Source organism: Mytilus trossulus, chromosome 3 (genome assembly GCF_036588685.1).
Source record: "Mytilus trossulus isolate FHL-02 chromosome 3, PNRI_Mtr1.1.1.hap1, whole genome shotgun sequence".
Lineage (NCBI taxonomy): Eukaryota > Metazoa > Mollusca > Bivalvia > Mytilida > Mytilidae > Mytilus > Mytilus trossulus.
In genome coordinates, this window is record NC_086375.1 from 80,065,044 (window position 1) to 80,088,732 (window position 23,689).

The following is a 23,689-nucleotide window of genomic DNA, read 5'->3' on the forward strand; positions in this document are numbered from 1 at the left end:
ATAACATCATATTTGCTAACCAGATATTTGATAAAAATCATAGCTTATCAAAACTATTTTTATCATTAATTTTAATTTTACACTCAAATTTTTAAGTATAGGAGGGTTACACTAGTACTCATGAATTCAATTTGACTATGATCCTATAAACAACACTCAAATTTTTAAGTAAAGAAGGGTTACACTAGTAATCATGAATTCAATTTGACTATGATACTATAAACAACATATGGATTTGAAATTTCTATGTATAAACTTTGCAGTATCCAGAACAAACGATGTCACATTTAGGTGTAGTTTGGACCACGCGGCAATAGTTTAAACGATCATATATAAACATAAGTATTTATATTTTATGTTCCTTTTATGTCTCTTTCGGAAATCTATAAATAGTTATTTCGTTTTACTTATTCATTTATTTCAAAGGTTTATCTAATATTTTTTCTTTCCTTTATTCGGCATCAACATAAAAATAAGGAGCTGTTATTGCGAATAAAAGACAACTCCGTAACCACCAAAGTTCGGTATTAACTGCTCAAAGTGTTCTTCGTATGTTCATGGACATGAGTAAAATTGTTTTACAATTCAAATTCAGCAACCTTCGAATTTTGAACGTCAGTGAAACAATTTAACGGAAATACTTTTTTTTCGGTTATTCAAGCTGATGTGTGACGTGATATGAAACATACAGAAAAAGAAAAACTTTGCACTTTAATAAGTTAAACAAATATTATCAATTCACAAAAAAATCAAACCCAGAATTAAGTGTATACATGGCACAAAGGGTTCTTACAGTTGTTTTAGTTTTTGATGTGAATGTTTTCATTGATCTGACATTTTCTCCAATATTTCTATTCTCTCGAGATGTTATATGTATTGCCTATATTTGTTCATTAACTGATCAATGGTGGAGTTACAGGTTATATTGGTGTGCTGCAATTGTACGTTTATGATTATAGATTATATAATTACAGAATTATCTTAGTACCACCAGAGACAAATAAAACCATAAGTATCAGGGATCACTGTAAGCAATAGACGGTAAGATAATGTTTTATATTTGTATTACTTATAAGAACAAAGCGTTAAGGTACGTGTTTAGATACAGGTTTATATATACAAAAAAATAATACAAAAGAGTTGTATAAGAAATTAAAAAAAAATGTAGATACTGAGATGGTGACGGAGGTTCGCGTTGTTCTGTAGTTTTATTGTATTATGGACTTGCTTGTCTCTTCATCATTTTTGTTATGACATTGTCAATTTTTCTTCAACTTCGACCTGTTGGTCAGTGGTTTTCGTTTGTTACTGTGTTCATACGTGATTCTCGTTTCTTGTTTTTTTTTATTATATATATTAGACCGTTGATTTTCCTGTTTAAATTGTTGTACACGAGTCGTATGATTGGCCCTTTATAGCTTGCAAGGCTCTGTGTTGAAGGCCGTTATTGACCTATATTTGTTTATGTTTACACATTGTGACTTGGTAGGAGAGTTGTCTCATTGGCACTCATACCATATATTCTTATTTCTAATATAAGATTTCAATGTCCGATTCGTAGCATCCACCTTTTGTTATAACAATTTTTACTTCAAAAGTATGTCGTCAATTTCAAAAGTTTTTATTGGCTTAAGTTTTAGTTTACTTTTATTTTGCCTATAAATCATCTTTCATTTGAGGGAAGATTTTAACCCAAATAGACAAAAAGGGGAACGAGCACACGATTGTAATGTCTTTTCCAACTCTATAGGTATAGCTTATCTGTGATTTCTCATATATCCAATCTTTCATTGTTAAGGGATGACATCAAAAGATCAATAAAGGATAAAAAACTTAATTCAAATAGTTTGGGGGTGGGGGTGGGGGGTGGGGGGGGGGGGTTTAAACTTCCTGCAAGTTTTGTTTATTCTACATCGATTTTACATATATCCATATGGGTCAATCAATTTTTCCCAAGTTAACTTAAGAGGGGGGTAGGGGGGTCATTAAAAAAACTATATGAATTAAGTTTTCTATCCTTCATTGAAATTTTGATGTCGTCCCTAATTACTCTTTTATTTTTGTGATAAAACTTTTTTTCCAATAACTTAGTTCCAATTCAATAGAATGATTTAACTAACAACTAACAACAAAGAAATGCAATTTATTTATAATAGTGTCTAATTACTATTCGCCATTAATATAAAGTTTTCATTGACAATGACACAAATGCATCAACAGTAACTTGATGAACAATGCTTAGGTCAATATGATTGATATAAAATGGAGAATGGAAATGGGGAATATGTCAAAGAAACAACAACCCGACCAAAGAGCAGAACACAGCCGAAGGCCACCAATGAGTCTTCAATACAGCGAGAAAATTTCGCGTTTGGAGTAAAACGACGACAAAAAAGTCCACAATACAATACATATAAATATTTCACAAAGTAATTGAAGTAGATTAGACGCTTCGTCAGTAATTTATCACGTTGATGAGTTCAGGTTGGTATCAATCTTTTCAGTAGCCGCAGTTTGGTGTCTATTACTCGGTAACTTACTCATTAACTAACTAAATTATTTATTATAGCAACATGTGTTTTTGACAAATAGGGAATATTACGATGTAAATAAAATCAATTCACAGAACACTCGTCAGTTTTTGGCCTACAAGTTATTTAAAATATTAATGTCTAATACAGTACGACGAACAAAATATAATCAATTTAGAAAAGTTTCCTACTATCAGCTTTTTTCCCTTACTGGAAGCTTGCAATATATATTCAGCAGTTTATCTCCTCCGATGTTGACATAGATAATACTTAAAGTGTTCATCTTTTATAGAATATAAACATTTTAAATTATTGATACAGGTTGAGCTCTTAAATTAATGTAATGATTACAGTTAATGAGGAAACATAATTCGTTTTCTACACAGTTATCTTTGCCTATTTTACAAAATCCGGGCATCTCCTGTTACACCCACAATTACGACCAGTTTCTAACATAAGGGGAAGCATCCCAAATCTGAACATACTCAGCTTATGTGCCATGATCTTTGGTATGGGTTAAATTAAGTTTTATGTAATGAAAACAGCTGTAATTTAATGAGTAAGTATGTACAAAGTTTCAAAAAGATATTGATATTGTCTTATTATATTTTCAGTAGCGGAAAAATTGTGTTTATTACTTGTTTTTTTTCATCTTTCTGAATGCCGAGTTCCTGGTGCATTCTAGATGATTGTACATTTTGTCAATAGTTATACTAGGGTGTTTCTTGGGTAGTCAGATGGTGTCGTATATATATATATATATAGATGTTTGGTATGAGCATTGACGTATCTTTTTAATTTTGTTGTGAAATCCTTCCAGGTAGTTAGTGTTGCATTGTTGATTAACAAAAAGCGGTGTCCTTCAACCTAAAACTCTGTCACGAAGTCGGTAAATGATGTAGCGGATACGATATCAGCATAAACGTAATGCACCGGTATGTCAAACATCTTACAAAAAAGTGAGAAATCATTAACAGCTGGGACTTATAAAACTTGCTTTAAAAACTTAGCTCTCGTCATATTTGATTGAAACAAAAATAAAACAAAAATATTTGTTAAAATTTATTATATTAAAGTAAAAAAAAGTATCTTCAAAAATTTAACATCCGATAAGATAAATAAGGTTGATATGACACTGATTTCATTGTTTTACTTTTTTCCAGAATTAACCGAACAGTTTTATTTGATTTCCATTTGTTTGGTGTGTTTGAGCCTTATATTTTGCAGGATTTACCGTTTTGCATTTTCCATGAAGTTGTGATTTTTGTTTTCAAACTTTTAAAAAGTTTTAGTGATATTATGTCAAAACAATAATTAAGACAGCTTTATTTCTAATATTTGTAACTGAATTCAATGTCTTTTCTGGTAAATTTCACAGATATTCCCCAAAATTGTACATCTTTTGTGATATACAAAAGTCATGCAAACATTAAAATTTTCACACTTTAACGACTTTTTTTTCTAAAATTGAATGTAGAATTCATTATCCCTTATAAGATTTTACAGACAAATTACAGGTACATATAAAAAATATGACTATAATTCAGAAAAAATGTTATCTACTTGAAAATTTAAAATTGAATAGATATGGACATGTTTTATTGTTAATCTAATAAATTATTACTTACTTAAATTAATTCGAATAATCCATGCAGGCTTTTACATGTTAATGTTATTCTAATAAAGAAGAATCCATGGTACAGATATATTATTAACATTAATAATAAAACATATAGTCAGTATTAATACAAATGTATGATCAGAGACATATACTGTAACATATGTCTGTGGTTAAATATACAACTAGAAAAAGAGAAATTTCAGCTTTTATAAAAACACATAAGGTATGTACACAATGTAATGTAAAGTAATTAAACAATGTCTCCTCTAATCTCCACCTTTTATAAGTCAATATATTTGATCTAATTAGATAATAAGATTTCAAATGTTTTTTTCTCTTTTTTAAGGTTGCAGTCTTGTAATTGACTGCTGCATAGGCTTACATACAAAACTGCTTAAAAATAAAAAAATAAAAATGCTACATAGAAAAAAAATGTCATGTTCATGTCATGTATGTACTAATGTGAAATTGTGATTTAATCGAGAGAAAAAAGGGGGTCTTGCCACGAGGAATAAAAAGTTACACAATCCTGAAGTCAAAACATTTTTTTTCTACTTTCTGTTTGCTATTTTACTAGGCCGCACCACTTTCAGTAAACATGATATCCTTCCACTTTCCTGGATTGATATCCCCAAAAGATGCAATATTTTTTCAAAAGTCTATGTATATGTTTCAATTCAGCATAAATCTCTAATCAAACAGAAAAAATTGAGTTCAGAAAAAAATTCAGAAAAAAATGCACTATTTTGTTTCCCTCCATCTTCATGCACCGGAAACTGGAGACTGGTACCTTAATTAAAATTAAGAAGATGAAGCCCATACTATGTTATCTTGCATACTCTATAACGATTTCAGAAATTAAGAAATGTGACAAAGCAAAACATTTTAATACTGATTTTATGTCTTTTAATGACAAACTGAAATACGTGTTTTTATTGTGATTTTTAGTGTTGATAAATTCTGTTATCTTGATTTAAATATATATTTTTTCTAATTTCTGTAAATAATGTATTTATACATTGGGTTTTAAAATACGAGATTTTTCTACAATGTGTTCTTACAATTCTGTTCAACACGGCTCTATTTATTTATACTGCATGCTTTTATAAAAAAAATATTATTCTTTACGCTTAGTGTAATGCTGTTTTATATGTGTTAATTAGAGATGCGACTTAAAATAAAATATTGATTTAAATTGAAAACTTTATGTAGTTCACATGAATGCTCTGTCCGCAAACCTCATTTAAAAACTTCCAATTCAAATAATTGTGTCAAGGATTTGTATAGTTCTATACAAATCCTTGATTAATTATAAATTATTTCAGAATGAATTCGACAGAGAGCATAGCGTAATCGTACTGTATATCTACTTAAAAGCACTGGATTATTTAAAATGAGGAGTTAAAAGCTATAATAACATACCAGTAATACCGTTAAATCATTTCACAATAATATGTTTTATCATGTCCATCTAGTAGACATTTAAATCGTACATGATTACAACTATGTCAATATTATTTTTTCTTTATTCGAAGGCTTGAACAACAAAGAACTAGACCTGGGTTATGACATAGATATTGTTCATTATATTCGATATAAACGAACTTGGACTTTCACATGTTGTCATGATTGAACAGAAATAATAGCCTAGAAAGCAAATGTTATGGTGAGTACATTTTTGTTTATATTTTGCTCCCCACATTTCACTGACTATTTATTGTTCAACACTAATATGGAACAGATACTGCCTACCCTTAAGTTATTAGGCAGCTATACTGACCGACTTTAGAAACGCAACACTAGATTGTTCTTTTTAAATTCCCATTTTCAAATATGCAATTTTTGTTGGAACAAACTAATGAACCGAAATTTTATTCATTACTCAATTATTTACAAAAAAATGCAGTTCGAGAGATGAATTGAATAGTATTACGTCATTTTTAATCGTTCAAAGCATGTGGTATACAATGAATTCCTGGTTTTCCCCTTAACAATGGATGTGTCCCCTTACGAATGGATGTGTCACCGTCGAATGCAATGACTGTCTGTAATATATGCCAGATTGATCGTCATCAACGTCAACCAATTCTGTTTGGCATGTTTCAGGTTATCGATTGCACCCTCTGATTTTGCATTTGTTCCACCTGTTACAGTGTGTTTTGACAATTATACGGGTGAAACTTTAGGGTTTTGAATGTTTTTTTGCAGCCAATTCCACGTTGCGAACGTAATCATGACTCTCAAATGACGTTGCGTAATCATATTATCTATTGAAGTTGCGTAGTCACTACATGTTGATCTGTTCATTGATGGTCATCAACAAATCCCGTCTACATATATCGTTGTTATAAGGACAGTAAGACGAGTTTCTGATCTCAAATTGTCTGGTTGCAGCCTGTTAACGTTTTCCTGTTTGCAAAATTCTTATGGGCTGATTCGGTTTTTTATTCCTTAGTCTTGGCAATATAGTGAGGCAACATGTTTATACCGATTTAAGTGTGGCCATGGATTAAAAGAACTGTTTCACAAAGAAAAAAAAACTCTAAAAAATCTTTCATGGGGTCCAAATTTCGCTTAAGAAACTTCAATAATCCAGCAGGTTCAATAACCACAGAAAAGTGGAAGAAGTATGGTTAGCATGAATAATAGTTGTATGAGGATCAAGCGTGATTTGGTTGAAAAATAAATCAACAAAATGAGTGTTGCATTTTTAAGGTCAGCCAGTATATAATTTATTGCAATGTTGTTGTCTTTGACCTACGACTTCTGATTGCGACTGGCCCATTGGTGTCTTCCCACAACTTTTAATTGATAATTCTGATAAAGCAATTTTGAAACAAACACAACGGTTACTGGAACAACTTTGTCCGATATGTGCATTCCTAGGAGAAAACTGAACTAACATTTTCTCATTTCCATGTAGTCTGTAAGGTAAATAAATCCATAAATTGATACAAGTCATGTTTATGATAATAAGAGAGTGTATTCATTATTATCTCGACACGACGGTTGGTATGTATTTACAGCTTCAAGTAATGTACACATATAAAAAAGCAACAAAATAAAACAAATCCTAAAATTAAAAGCCCTAAAGACTGTGTCGCTCACCAGTGTCTTCAAAAACTGCCCCTTTTTAGCTCACCTGTCCCAATGGGCCAAGTAAGTTTTTCTCATCACTTGGCTTTCGTCGCTGTCGTTCGTCGTCCATTTTCTTTTACAATAAAATTGAGAATTGAAATGTAGAATATGTCAAAGAGACAACAACCCTACCGAAGAGCTGACAACAGCCAAAGCCCAACAATGGGTTTTCAGAAAACTCTATACATGTACAATGAAGAATAAAGAAACACAAAGTAATACGCACAGTAAATCTCGATTTAAAAGAAGTCCGAGTGCGATGTCAGAATAGAGAAACTAAGCAAAATGACAATAATACATTAGCAAAGTACTGCACACTGTGCCAGCTTCATACCCCAATTGAGCTGATTGAAAGATTAAGTCATAAACAAATGAAAATAAAGTATAATACCACCCATTAGGGGTTTAATATCATACCATCATAAAATATACGAAACGAACATAACCCGTACCATGCAAAGAACTGGTTTCAGAATAAATGTGTTTATTTCCGATGAAAAGACCATATGAGTGCATCTATACTATTAAACGAGAAGACCTCATTTTTGGTGTCGCTTCTCCTCCTTCCACAATAAATTGATCATTGTGACTGTATGTCCTATAGGTACCATGCATAGTCGCATTTGTCATCCATTCTTATGATTATTCAGTTTCGGTTATTTTGGGAGAAAAAAGGAAAAAAAGAAGTCCGGATATGTGTCCGTCATCCCCCCGGCTTTTATTCATTGACAACTTCCTCTTCCGTTTATATTTCCAGAAGTATCTATACTATCGAGAAGACCTCATTTTGTGTGTTGCTTCTCTTCCTTCCACAATAAATCAATCATCATGCCTCTGTGTCCTATAGGTTACATGCATAGTCACTTTTGTCATCTATTCTTATTATTATTCAGATTGCCCATAATTGGGGCATACACATTTATTGTTAAAAGGGAAAATAGTGATTTGGCAAAAATGAAAGTAAGGTAGAGATTAGAGTGGGTCTCATTGGGGTCTAAGCGTGACGCGGGATTGCCGATTTTTCGGAAGCGGGAAACGTGAAAGTCAAATTATAGTGTCGTGAAAACGGGAAATGAGGTCTTGCGGGACCCGGGAAATGACAAAAAATTGAAAATTGCTTACGTACATAGTGTAAGCGGGATACGGGAACCTGACAAAACAGTAAGCGGGATCCGGGATTGGAACCCCCATATGAGACCCCCATTAGAGGGTGGCAGGACCTTTTTCGGGGCGTCGGGATCGGGTATTTTTAGGCTCGGGATTTGGGGATTGATCCTTACGAGATCCGGGAATATAGAACCACAACTATTATACCTCCTTAGAGAGGACAATTATTTTTCGCGTTTACCTACATGTAAACTACGATTAAACTACTTAATATATAGAGACTCTCTGTATTCTGTCATGGAATTTCAAAAATCACAACTCTTATACTTCCTTAGAGAGGACAAATATTTTTATTTGGCAACAATTAAAGTAAGGTAGAGATTAGAGAGTGGCAGGACCTTTTTCGGGGCGTCGGGATCGGGTGTTTTTAAGCTCGGGATTTGGGGATTGATCCTGACGAGATCCGGGAATATAGAACCACAACTATTATACCTCCTTAGAGAGGACAATTATTTTTCGCGTTTACCTACATGTAAACTACGATTATACTACTTTAATATATAGAGACTCCATACCTGCCAACTGTCACTATTTGCGGGGGATTTCCCCAATGGAGTTTCCCAATTTGAAATTTTGAAAGAGCAATTTTGTCCACAATTTTAAACAAAACAATTAATTTTACAATGACTACAGGCTTATAAAAGTATGAAGAAGCCAAAAAAACTAAATTTAACTGTATTTGAAGCCCCCCTTGAAGGTTTTTTAGGACTATGGCAGCCATCTTGCATGCAAAACCCCCATGGGCATTTTGAAAAGTTGGCAGGTATGAGACTCTCTGTATTCTGTCATGGAATTTAAAAAATCACAACTCTTATACTTCCTTAGAGAGGACAAATATTGTTCGCGTTTATCTACATGTAAACTACGATTATACTACGGGTGCACAGACTAGAATACATAATGCCTATAATTGGGGCATACAAATTTATTGTTAAAAGGGAAAATAGTGATTTGGCAAAAATGAAAGTAAGGTAGAGATAAGAGGGTGGCAGGCGTCGGGATCGGGTGTTTTTAAGCTCGGGATTTGGGGATTGATCCTTACAATATCCGGGAATATATTTTTTGATTTCGGGATATTAATTTCTGTTAATTCTGAATCTCGGTATTTCGTGGTTTTAAGCCCGGGATTTCGGGATCAGGACCCCTCCGATCGACAACCCCTCAAATTAGCCTTAGTCGCTATAAGTCATTTATACATGATTCAAATCCTGCCATTGGCATGTTAATAAGGCTCTCAAAAAAAAAGTACTGATGGATTGTCATAGAAGCATTTTTTAGACTAATAAGGGTATATATATATAAAAAGTTACATTTAATTCATGTTTGAAACGGTGTAAATTTTTAATTTGATTTGACTTTTACCAAAAGAAGCATTTTTGCAAAGGAGAAGCATTGTGGTCGTAGGCAAGAAACACGAATATAATTGAATTTAACAGAAAGGAAACATATCGGACTTTGGAAAAAGGCAGATACCTTTATGTAATTCTCCGTACATAATATCTTTTACAAAAAATCATCCTACAACAGTTCAAAAGCTGTATATGCCCGCGATTTCGCGGGTGTGTTCTAGTCAATACTAATAACAACATATGCAATCCTTAATTACCCGACAACAGTAGCTAGTATAACTATATCCTTTTCGAATAAGTCTGTTTAAAGGTTTGGTTATTCTTCTTCTCTGAAAGTACTGAGCCAAATATAACCAAACGTGGCCTCAATCATCATTGGGATATCTAGTTTTTATAAAATGTTCGATGACCAAGCCAACCAACCAAGTTGGCCGCCATGGCTAAAAGTAGAGCATATGGGTAAAATGTATATTCTAATATGACGTCCCTATTACGATTTGAAATACAGCAGTCCCTCTATGTCATGATTACACTAAGATCTGTGAAAAACATTGAAAATTTAAAGTCACATTTTAACAATTTTTCTTTATTTTTTGTAATCTTTTACAAAAGTCTTCTCCTCTGAAACAACTGAGAAAAATTAAACAAAACTTGGCCACAATTATCATTAGGATATCTAGTTTTCCGATGATGCAACAAACATGGCAGACACGGCACAAAATATAACATAGGGGTAAAATGCAGTTTTTGGCTTATATCTCAAAATCTAAAGGAAAAATATAACGGTTTCATTATTTCATGTATCAATTGTAAATAAAAATATCAAGTGAGCGACGCAGCCTTCTTGGAGCCTCTAGTTGTAAATAGTATTAAAGAAGGATACCAGTATTAAGAGTTTCAGCCATATTTGTAAAATTTTATCCTGCTGATATATGTTCTATTTTAGAGTTTCTGTTTATCTATTTTAAAACAAATGGTAAACAATGCCATTCACGTGTCACGCCCAATAATGGTCGCTTTTTTGCTTTTTAAAGTTCCTCGTATCTATCTATTATATTTTCTAGTTAAAAGCATAATTGACGAATAAGAAAAAATGCCACTTACGAGCAAAAACTTCAATAAGAAGTCGACTTACCAACTTGAAACAACTTTTAAACCAGCTACTCTAATAATGACTATAGACTGGTTATGATTTCAATTGGAACCGTTTTTTCAGAGGAGTCTCAGAATACTTTTGTTAACGGACGACAGATGCCAAATAATAGACATAACAACAAAAAACATTTATTATTGGATCGTTGCGATGATATATTCCGTATTAGATTTAGTTCACTTTTTTTCTTTTATTACAGGCTGAAAAGCCACCAACCAAGGAACAGATAAACGGTAAGTATTTTCTGATTCTTAGCACTTGAGTTTTAGAACTTCAATATACATATATACTCTAAATTATACACGTGTGATGTTTGTTTTTCATTATATCTGTGCTGGATATTTTCCCAGCTCAAACTTCATGGTCGTAGTTGTTTGATACGGATAGCTGTTTCCTGTTACTATATCAAATTCTACATATGAGATTAGACTCAGATTAAGAGACGATGAAGCAATGTCTCTAGAATTTCCTTTATTACTATGCCACAGGTGGTCTGTGTAAGATTGTGTCATTTTTGTTCCCATAAAATATTCCGTTTATTGGTAGTGAATGTTATTGATTGAAAATAAATATGAAGATAATTTTTTTTAAACACAAAAGATTTACAGAAGCATTACAAGAAAGAGACCGAAAGAGAAAGCTTAAGTCCCAACAAGTTCTGTCGGCATCTATAGCATTTCGTCAAAAATTGGTGCAAAAAAAGTTATCGGAAAGTTTGTTTTATATATTCCAATTTTGAAAAGTCTTGGCTGCATTTCATTATGATATATCACAGATTAACGAAACAAATAACAAAATCTTGTCTACTGTGTAGCTTTTAGTGGAACCTTTGATTTTCAAGAAAAACGTCTTTAAAGATGAATATCGATACAAGCAATGATATATCCTCGGAATTCTTGGTGCTGAGCATAATATATGTGGGTCTATTTGTGTTTGCTAACCTAATCAATAGATATAAGAAGATGTGGTATGAGGGTCAATGAGACAACTCTCCATTTACAAGTCGTTAAAGAAACCCTTTATATAAGGCTATTTTATCGACGACAGACATAATACACTGTATTACTGAACACATTTTAGTGGGATCTTATTGTATTATAGTCAATGCTTTGATGTTGACAGGCATTGCACATTAACTTGGTGTAGGTTTGAAATCCTTTAAGATGTGTTTTAAGAACAATTATCCTTCTCTGCTTTCACGTCTATCTGGGACAATTAAGTTAACTTATTTTTTTTTGCTCAAACTCATGATATTTATTTCAAACAAGAATACCAATTTTGAATAAACAGAAACAATAGACGGGGTCATTTGTACGGACATCTCCCCTACTTATTGGTGCATGAGTTCAAAGTCCTATTCTTTAATTTGTTTATGTGACTTTCAAGATTTCACAATTCACACTCTACATATATTATGCAATATCACTTCAAACAGCGACGCTTTGATAAGCATTTTGCTAGTCTACTTGTATTGTGCTATTTTATTTTAAACAAAATAGATCACGTTCAAAGATGAGGAATATTTGTCTTTTTTTATGATAGAATATAAAGACGCCTTTCGTGCCTTTGATACCAATGGGGATGGGAAAATATCCTGTAAAGAGTTACGTACCTTCCTTAAATCAATGGGAGAGAACCCATCGGATGCAGAAATTAAAAGAATAATGAGACGAGTCGACAAAGACGGTATGATTTGTAAATTAATTATCAGTAAATATCAATAGACTTATTTCAAATGTATCCATTTATATTTATTATACTGACAATTGATGGGATATATTTTTGTCAATATTTATATCACTATTAGATACATTCGGTGTTTAATTTGTCTGTTATAATATGCAACCATATCCTGGAAAATTAAAGATATCTAATCATGTCATTATACTATGTTTAACCTTTATACAAGATATGTGAAAAATGTCTGTAGTGATACTAAATATTTCGATTATGGCATTGCGAACATATAATGATAAATACAAAACATTGCCACGGAAAAGAGGTATACAAAAACAAAACTTGTTTAAATTTGGTGAGTTCATACGCGGCACTTAGTGTTACATGTGGTCTTGCCCCAAAATCTGACATTTAAAAGTCAGGAATGTATAAATACTTGAATACTTGTCATGCTTAAAAAAAACTAAAAGAGACCTAGCAATATCCAATGAGGCTATCTTTGCATGATTGAGTTGAAATCCCCATTTTCTGAATGATATCTAAATTTATAGTCCTTCCCTTTGGCTATACCTCCCTGCACATATCACCATTCACGGCTTTGAAACAAGAGCAGGCATTATTAGCGACATTACAATGTCTGAGGAGAAGTTAGCAAGCTTTATTTCGTCAAGCGTAAAACTGTCTTAGGGAAGGGGATAAGACCAGTAATAGTCACTGGCCAAAAAAGATTCACATTGTGTCAAGCGGTTGCTATTTTACGAGATAAATGTGTAGAAAACCCGATAATCTATACTTATCAATGTTGAATGTGGAAAGAATAATAGGTTAAACATAACAGTACTGAGTAATTGATTATGACCCTCGGGACTTAGCATTCCACTAGCAGTGGTATCGACCTAGTGCTTGGTAAAAAGTATTGCACTTTTAAAAAGCAGATTGAACAGTATACATAGATGACACGTACTGATGATTAGCCAAAGATATACTTATTATTATACCAATAAAGATACATGACCGAAATTGTCATTTTGCTGTTTATTGGAGTTATTGCCCTTTATAATGATGATTGTACTAGCCATAATGTGTGGGTCCTACTTTGATTACAAAGAGATATAAAGAAATTGTAAACAGTTAAACTAATAAACTAATCATATTATGCGCATGGATGTTGTGATCGTCATTTGCTGTATAACCAATCGAGTTGTAGGGCCTTGGAGGACGACTAAGTACGGATATTTTGGAGATAATGTCCTGTTTTTAATTCTATCTTAAAATAATGTGATAAATACTATTGGTGTATGAAATACTAGAAGATATGTATTTATTATAATATTTGAAAATGTATATCAATATTATTCATTCTTCAAATTGGTAAATTACTGATAAGGAGAAAACTATTATCTAAATGGCATCATTTAATGGTGAGCGATATCCGACGCATAGGTCATAGGCGCATCTTATTATACGTACAAACGTATTTTTTTTTTCCTAAATAGGTATTTTTGAGCCTACCCTCAGATGCGTGATAATAAGGTTATAACCTAAAAAAATCTTGACTTATAAAGCTGTGACACTGAAAAATATTGCAGAACTTTTTGAAAAATAACCCTTGTGTGAAATGAATTCAATAACACTTGTGGCTTGGTGTTTTAAAAACCAACTACTGCCATGATAGGTGTTACATTGCATCTTTTGAATAATTATATATAGGCAGTGGGACAATAGAGTTTGCAGAATTTGTTGCCATGATGACCGAACAAAGAGAACAAACATTGCAAACAGACGAATACAGAAAGGCATTTAATTCGTTTGATCTTGACGGCAACGGTTTGATAACTGTGAAGGAGTTTAAGAAAGCAATGGCACGACTTGGCGAAAAAATATCAGAGAAGAAAATAAAGAAAATAATGAAAGAGATAGATATAGACGGGGATGGATGCATTAACTACCAAGGTTAGTAGCATATAATACAATGTTGATTGATAGATTGTTCTTAACATAATAGTGTATTGACAAGTTGATATAATAAGATGTGGTATGAGTGCCAATGAGACAAGTCAAAAGTCACAATTTATAAAAGTAAACCATTATAGGTCAAAGTATGGTCTTCAACACGGAGCCCTGGCTTACATCGAACAGCAAGCTTTAAAGGGCCATACAATTTTCTAGTGTAAAATCATTAAATCGGGAAAACAAACGGTCTAATCTATATATAAATACAAGAAACGACAAATACTTATAAACCACATCACACTTATAACCCACATCAACTAACGACAACTACTGAACATAAGATTCCTGAACATCAGATATCGACAGGACACGATAACGATAAAAGGATAAACGTTAATAAAGTGGAAAATGTGAGGGTTTGAAGTAAGGTTTGGAAGTAAGAGGCTTTTTTAATTTCACGATAGTCTTTTCTTTTTAGGTTAGATAATTTTACTGTTTCATATACTGTTCATATGTTGACAGTTTGAATCAAACTGGTTAATCATCTCAAGGTCACATATAAGTAAAGATTGAAACGTTACAGGCAATGCAATTGTGTAATTCCAATAAACAGGCAGTATTGTGCAATAAACCAATATTTTTATTTGTACTATCATTGAAACATCTGCACATTATCAGTATTATGGAATTATTGCTAATCAATGTTGACTAAAGCTAGAATTCCAACTGGTATTATATATACAGGTCTGCAGAATCTCATTGATTTACCAACACATGTAATTTCCTCAGAAACCACTATTTTCAAGACGGTAAACTAATAAGAAATTTAGTCTAATAATTGTTTTTGTATTGACCCTGCTTTCTACAGTGACGTACATAGGATAGCAAAATATAATACGTATAGCCCTTATAAAACACTCAGTGAATAATTGACTGTTCTTTGAAACACGAATGTATAATGTTGATATAAAAAAAAACAAGAATAAAGAATACTCAAATAAACCATATTTGGTATCCATCCATGACACAACATTTAAGTCAGTACATGCACAGCAACGAAAAAAACACACAAAAAGCAAAGACTCTGCGCGTTTATTGCTGTTCTTTATCTCAAAATCACGATAAGTTCTTCGACACGAATGAATATTTTTTTTTAGAATGCACTAATCTCACTGCAAGTTGAACACGACCCCTAGCAGCTGCTTTAGCGGAATTATTTGCAAATATAATCTGAATACTTTGTGTCAAGAGATTGTAAATCTGACATGATGTTTTTTTTTAAATTTTATTGAACACATATTTGTTACGTTTGGTATAAGGATATTCAGCATATTATATTTGGCTTTATAATTGGAACCAAGGTTGCTCCTTTTCTCACCAACATTTTCTTTATATATATTAGGCATATTCTATAGTTCAATTAGTAATTGTCTATCTACGCATCTTGTAAAAACACTATAAACGTACGTATACAGTAAAAAGACAAAGATGATCTTAAACTTCACCGAACCTGTATAACACATTAAAGGCGATCATGTTTCTGTTTTGATTTTTAGATTTTCTACCAATACTGATTTTTCATTCACTTAAGTGGGATACATAGTGTACATTAACTTGAATTCCCTCACAGCATGTGATTACTTATGTAAATCACATAGCATAAGCATCCTAATTATATGTTTAATTCAATAAATATTACTCTAGATATTCAATATATTTTGCATACTTAGTTACTCATTTATGCTACATTTCTTTCATTTATTTTTCAGAATTTGTCAAAATATTGACAAAATGAACCAGTTATAAAGAAGCAAAAAAGAAAGCAAGACTTATAATTATTCTGAAGTTGATAATGGTGCTAAATCGACTTTTATAAAGACACATTCGTAGATCGTTAGTAACAAAATAAGTTGCTTTGATGATACTACAATGTCATCTCTACATTTTAAGTTGAGTTATCTTTCGTCCTTCAGTGCATTCATATAATTTGGAGAACTATATGCGAAGAACTACTCGGGTTTCACTGCGTGTGGTATATCGTATTTTTTTGTTCTATTCATTATTTATTTAGTCGGACAAAATGTTTTCTTAACTTGAAGATATTAAGAAGAAATAAATCACGTCCTGTTTTCAAGCTCAAAATCTGTCCGTATGTTAGTATACTTTGCTTGATTTCGTCACATAAACATTGTAAAGTATGTGAACATTAAAAAATAAAACCGCAAAATATATTTTAAGTCGATAGTCGTTTACGAACAAAATAAACGTGAAAAAAGATATTGGGACCAATAAATATGTTTTTAAATTGGTAACATTGAGAAGAAGGACATCTTTCGAGAATTCCGTTCAACAGTCGGTTTTGTTGTGTTATAGCTTTTTGAAATAGTATTTCACACAGTTTTGTTACATACTTTTCACTGTGTGAATTAATAAAAATCCTTTCACGGTAAATGGGACATATTAAATGGACCATCACATGATCCTTTCTTCTCGTCAAGGTATCTAGTTTTTATTCATTTATCTATTTCAAGTATATTCTACAGCAGATTTTGCAAAATCATTTATAGTAATCATTATGCTGTCAGCACTGAGGTTGTGAGTCCAAACCACACACAGCAAAATGCGTTTGACTCTAACCTGTATTGACAATGATCGCCAGTTTTCCTGCAGATATCGGTTGTTCGCTCAGGGTACTATTTAGTCATCCTCAACCAATAGAAAACATACGGCATGATCAAGACAGATGAGTTGAATGTGACATTACACACCAACATTCAATCAAAACATATATTTCAAATTTACGCATGACATACTTATAAGTTATGAGTTTTTATACATGATTTTAACGGATATTTATCTGTAATGTATATTGTAGATACTGGAAAAGTATTCATTACATAGCTTATAATGGAAGTAAACAATTAAAATAACAAGTATAATCTTTGCTTTTTGAGCATTAAATACAATCTGCAATGGATAGAACCCAATGAACTGTCTACTTTTAGTTTATGACTTTTAATTATTTCAATTTTATTAATTCTCACCTTATCTGCCACGCAACTTATAGTAGTACAAACTTAAATAAAGATAAATATCACATTTTATGGGAGGCTTCAAAGAAAAATGCAATTTTTGGTGAAGGCACTTTATCATCAAATGTAGTTTTCCCAGAAACTGTTAATTTGCACATACAAATTGACTTTTTATAGTTATAATGTGTTTCTCTAAATCCAATCCTATCAATTCTATATGCGTCTTTTATTATTACACAGAAATGAACGAGCGACCTTTCAGACAGGTTTTTCTGTATTTTATAGTTTATTTTAAACAGCAAATAAATAGACAAAATAAATGTATATAATATGCGTTAAAATATGTATCAAAGGATCAAACCTTAAGACGAGTTTTCATTAAGAAAATATCATTACTGTCAATGAAACTTTCTTGATCAAAACCCATACAACAAAGCAATTAATTGAAGACATGATGGCAGTGATACAATTCGAAATGTTTATTTGCCGAAGCCAAATCCGGTGCTTAATTTTAAGATATACAATACTTGCTTATTCGAAAATGATTACTAGTATCTAAACTACTTAATAATTATGAATGCAAGTAAAAGGAAGTATTAAAAAAAATCACAAAAATACTGGACTCCGAGGGACTTCAAAACGGAAAGGCCATAAAAGCAAACGAATCAGCAACTAAGCAACACAAATGATAAAACTGATGGCAACATAACACACTGATTGATTGGTGATCGATTACCGCCGCATCATCATCAATATAATACAACCTTCAACAATAAGCTTTCTATATAACGTGTTAAAATTCATAGGTTTTTATTTCATTCATTTGATGTGTTTGAACTTTTTTTTGCCTGTTTGAATTTTAAAATCTTTTCTGAATCTTATAAATGAATTCGTTTTAAAGGATATTTTGTATAATAAATCTCTCTACACTGTCGTTTTGAACCTTAGAGTTAGACATGGAGTAAGACATTTGAATAGACAGGAATATATATTTTTTTTACATTTTTCTCATCATACAATACATGTTGATAACTTAAAACAAACGTAGGAAATACTTGAACTTTGTCCTGACAGTTGTCAGAAAACCACTTTAGAAACAAGAAACATTTGAAATCATGAGATACATCCTATTGGCGGAAATGTCGCAATTATATGATGAACAACAATACTATAATTCGATAATATTGTACAAAAGTCAAGTGGTTTCTCCTAAGTATTGTTGAATGACCCCTAACAAAACAAATTTCCGGGTTGAGTCCAAAATTTAACAAGTTCACGAGAATAAATGTTATTTTTAGTGTAATAGTTTGTAAAAATCATGTGAATATTTATCCAAGTCTTGATTCATAATCGTGTGTTTTAGAAAAGGGAACATAATCATTAACGTGTTGTACTTTCCTAAATAAGGGCAACAGTAGTATACCGCTGTTCGAAAGAGAAAATATCGTGGTTATGCTTGTACTGAAAACGTACGATGATGCGCTATGAATGTCGATTTTTATACGCCTGTAAAAATTTTGACGGGACGTATTATGGTGTACAAATGTCGTCTGTCCGTCTGTCTGTTCGGCGTTCACATGCTGCACCGTAACTTGAGAACCACTTATCTAAATTTCATGAAACTTTTTTTGGTGAACATGATAATTAAACTTTTGGAGATACGGCACTTTATTACTACATGGCGCAGCTGTTTATTTTGATAAATCACACCTCTTTAATATTCGTAAAAATATATCCGACAAATTAGGTAATTTGTATTTGTTGAATTCAGGCATACATATTAGATTTACTAGAACTTGAATGTAATACAAAATTTAAAAAAGAAAACAACGCCTATGGTGCGTGTAGATCAGGGCGAGAACATGTTAATGAGACATGATTACGAAGAATGCTTATAGCGACTTCCTTAGCCAAATTTGAATTAAAGGTGCTAAATAGTCATTTATAAAGAAATAGTCAGCAAGAGTACATTATAACCTTCCTAAACACATTGTTCTGACTCATACCAAACCAATTTTTCATGCAGAGAACAAATGACTTAGAAGCTAGAACGACCTTAAAAAAAATTGAAACCTTAATGGGATATGTATTTTTAAAGTTGTTCGGTATTTAAGAGCTTTCAACTGCTACTCCGACTATGTAAACGAGGGGCGAAAGATACCGGAGAGACAGTCAAACTCATAGATCGAAAACAAACTGACAACGCTATAGCTAAGAAAAAGAAGGCAAACAGAGAAATAATAGTAAACAAGAAACAACATAGAAAACTAAAGACTAAGCAACACGAACCCCACCAAAACTTATGGATGATCTCAGATACACCGGAAGGATTATGAGTTTTGAACAGCGGTATACTACTGTTGCCTTTATTTAAGTACTGGGACCGAATGGTTAGATTAACAGTAATTCTGACGTAGAATCGCGCGTTTGACGTCAGAATGTAAACGTCACACAGGCTGAGATATAAAATAATTTTGTCATTCAAAGTGTGAAAAGAATATACTTTATAGTAGTATATAGTGTGGTTTTTTTTTGTGTCATTGTGGGTTTATTTTCGTTTGTTTTTGTTGCGATTTAGTGTTTCTGTTGTTCCATGGTTTACTTTCATAGTTGTATGTTACCATCGTGTTTAGTTTGAAAAACAGATTTGTTTCATCTCAATCGATGTTTGACTTTTGAAAAGCAGTATAATAATTTTGCCTTTTTGACTGTTGAGTTTGAATTTTCCTTTGGTATATCTTTCGCCTCTCTGTAATATTTGAAAAGTTGTAAAATGTTTTATAATTGTTATTTTAGGTTGAAGCTATTTTAAGGTTCATGTGGACCCTTTGGTTTAAATGGCCGTATTTTTACCTCAGAATTTACTCTGAGTACAAAAAAACCTGTACATTTGTACAAATTTTCAGGCATAGCATGCTCTAGATAAATAAATTTCAAATATGTTTTATGTTTTAGAAAATAAAAAACTTACCAGGATTTTACCGTGCACTTTTTTTCATTTCTCCAGAAGGTGCAAAATAGACTAAGTTAGGAAACAGTTTTGAAAACTTCCCTACAGGTAATAATTGAAGTAAGCAGTATTGATTGACATGGACATTAGATGGACAATAGATACCTAACAATAATTGGTTATTTAAACTGTGTACCTGAGTGGACCATATCAAGGTAAACTCAGCTGTTTGTTAATTATATCATCTTCTGCAGGGACGAAAAAAAAGTATAACGCAAAATCCAGTTAAGTTATGAATTATCTAAATCATACAATGCATTTGAATTATTTTTATCTAGGGCACGCTATGCCTTAAAACCTTTCCATATGCACAGGTTTGCCTGTACTCAGAGTACATTATGAGTTGAAAATACAGCCATTTTAGCCATAGGGTCCACATGAACCTTAGACCATCAACTTTTTGTTCGTCTTTAGGGGTTTGTTGTTGCCTGCTACTATTTAGGAAGGGGACAGACACCTGATTCTAATGTATAGTTAGTAGTTAACCTTCACTGTACAGATCTACATTCATCTTCAATCAACAAAAGTCCTAAAGAATTTATTTTAAAATTCTGTATTTATGTTCTTAAATCTGATTCCACATCATAAAGTCTAAAGATCATCGAATCAATGTCTTGAACTTAATTGTGATAAATGTCCGCAATTGAATAACAGGATTGAATTATTACAGGTTCGGTTTCCACAGGAAGACGGCCGTCAGATTCTGATACTATGCTGTCAAAGGAAGACCAGGAATCTTTTGAAGAAAAGTCCGTTTTATTTTCAGATTCTGTTATGTCATTATCCAGTCCTGCTTCAATTGCTTCAACGTGCATAGCATTGCTGTTTTCCACTACGCTGCTCACTTCAAATCTTTTACAGTGATGATGTGCACGCTTTGTGATCATAGCAATGACTACAGATATCACAACACACGATAGTGTTATCACCAAAATGTCTTTATAGAAGAATGTTGCTGCTAGAAAACAAAAATGATGTTATAACTTTTGATTATTATTTCAACTTAAATGCATAAAGAATATGGACAAAAATTTAATTACAAATATTATGATATAAAGTAACCAAGGTTTTACGATTAAACTGTTGAGAGGTGTTTGAAAACTTGTTAAAAATGTCTTCAATATCAAATTTGTAACGTGACTTATATATTTTATTGCACACTATTGCTGTTTTAATATCATGATATTAACAATATTGGATAACATAGTATGTATCATCGAGTTTCATTTGTAAAATTGAATTTGAACTAGCCACTTCAGTTAAGAATATTCGGGGGATATAATAGTTTGACTGAAAAGTTCATAAAAGACTATTCTGTATAAAGAACCAAAATAGTTCTTATTTAATGAAATAGTACAGTATATGTGTTAAGGCATCGTGCTTGTCGTCACGCTCCGGTAGAGCATAGCTTAACCGTTCATACTATTTCATATGTTAAATGTCTAAGACTATCCTCTATCAAAATAATATATCCAAAACATTATTTTGACATCCATACATGCATGACTTTTGTTTTGTAGCCTTCTCATATGTTATTGCCCAGTTATTGCGCCTGAAAAAGTCAATAAATGCGATTGAATTGAACATGTGAAGAAAAAGGACTCAAGTTAAGTATACGTATTGGTTGTACAATATCTACTCTACCTAAATGCCCTTGGTACAGTCTGTAAATATATATGTTTAGAAATCAGATTCGTTAAAACCTTTATTGATTTAGAGTAGATTTCAACGCTTTTTTTCCAGTATGAATGTCAATTTAATTTTTCCAAGCTATATACACTTTCGAAAGGATACATAGCATAAACAAAAATAAACTAATATTATATTATTCCAAAATATTTTTTAAACACGACAGAGTGATGATGTACCTGTGTGTTTTTCATTTTTCAAATTCATAACGTTTGTCGTTGACTGTAAACTTCTTCTGTTCGTATCACTATATACTTGCTGACTATCAACTAAAACATATTGTCTTATATAATATATTTGGAGAATGGAATAATGGAATACACACAGTTACAAAAGGTCAATCATTTTTTTTTAAATTAAATCCGCCTTGTATTGCACCAAATAGTGTATATGTGTATTGGTAGTAAAAAATCAACGGTAGAAAAATAACTGAGTTAATGTTTATGAAGAACTTCCGTACTAGGTACGTTCTATATAATATCTTTCCGAAGCCAACAAGGTAGTATTTGACATTATTAAAAACCAAAAATAGGCACAATAAAATATGTATGTACTTTTCCCAATTCTGTAGTTGAAATTGTTTTACATATTGTGATACCGGAGCATTCAAATAAGAATGTATTATAGCTAACTTAACGGTTTGGGTTTTGCTTATTGGTGAAGGCATTTCTGCAACCTAATGTTATTTACATCGTCCTTTCAAATGGTATCTTCGTATTTTCTTTAAAAAATAATGCATAAGGTATATAAGGATTAATATCTATAAGTGAAGTTTGTATTACACAGATGAAAATACCATGATTCTTTATTTCAAATTTAACTAATCGATTAGACAAGTTTTAACTGATTCTGTATTAACCAAGCAAGATGCATAAATACCATACCACTTTTTTTTTAAAGTAAGAAGCCATTGTGTTTTTCCCATATCAATAGGAATATCAGAAACAAATAAAATTCACATAGAAAAGGATGATTCTCTTCTACTATATCCGTATTTATTAAATTTAATTATATGCAGTAATGGAAAACATTACTAATCCAAAATGGAATATAAAAGTGAATATTCGAAAGGGGGAAATGCTACAAATTTCTTGCATTGTTTAAAGAAACTTTTATAGATTTTATGACCTTTTTGTTTTAACACCTCTTGAATGCTTGATAAAGGTTTTGGATCTAAAATGTTTTGGACAGGGTAATACCAAAGACACTTACATTTTAGAAAGTGCATCTAGTACAGTTAATATGTTACTGTTTATACTACTCACCGTCGTCTCCTTTGGATAAACATCCTCGAAAAGGATCACAACTAAAATAATGAACAGTAAACATTTGTATATCTACATTAAATTAAGGCTAGTTAGAGCAGCAT

General features: G+C 31.9%; 1 protein-coding gene across 2 annotated transcripts; it reads left to right on the forward strand.

Annotated features, from left to right (window-relative positions):
• The first annotated feature begins 974 nt into the window (after positions 1-974).
• Positions 975-17,532, forward strand: LOC134712571 (calmodulin-A-like). 2 transcript variants are annotated; one of them, XM_063574271.1, is made up of 6 exons: positions 975-1,041; positions 5,688-5,818; positions 11,159-11,192; positions 12,502-12,645; positions 14,347-14,589; positions 16,359-17,532. In XM_063574271.1, exons 2-6 carry the CDS (start codon positions 5,816-5,818, stop codon positions 16,382-16,384), a joined length of 450 nt encoding a protein of 149 aa, XP_063430341.1. In that variant the 5' UTR covers positions 975-1,041; positions 5,688-5,815; the 3' UTR covers positions 16,385-17,532. The 2 variants fall into 2 exon arrangements, with proteins under 2 accessions (XP_063430341.1, XP_063430340.1); XM_063574270.1 differs by lacking the exon at positions 975-1,041 and adding an exon at positions 4,223-4,375.
• The last annotated feature ends 6,157 nt before the right edge of the window (positions 17,533-23,689 follow it).

Excerpts from the sequence above, each read along its gene's own strand:
- LOC134712571 (XM_063574271.1), top strand. Across the intron at positions 11,193-12,501 it reads AACCAAGGAACAGATAAACG|AATATAAAGACGCCTTTCGT; the intron begins GTAAGTATTTTC and ends TTTTTATGATAG. Across the intron at positions 14,590-16,358 it reads TGGATGCATTAACTACCAAG|AATTTGTCAAAATATTGACA; the intron begins GTTAGTAGCATA and ends TTTATTTTTCAG.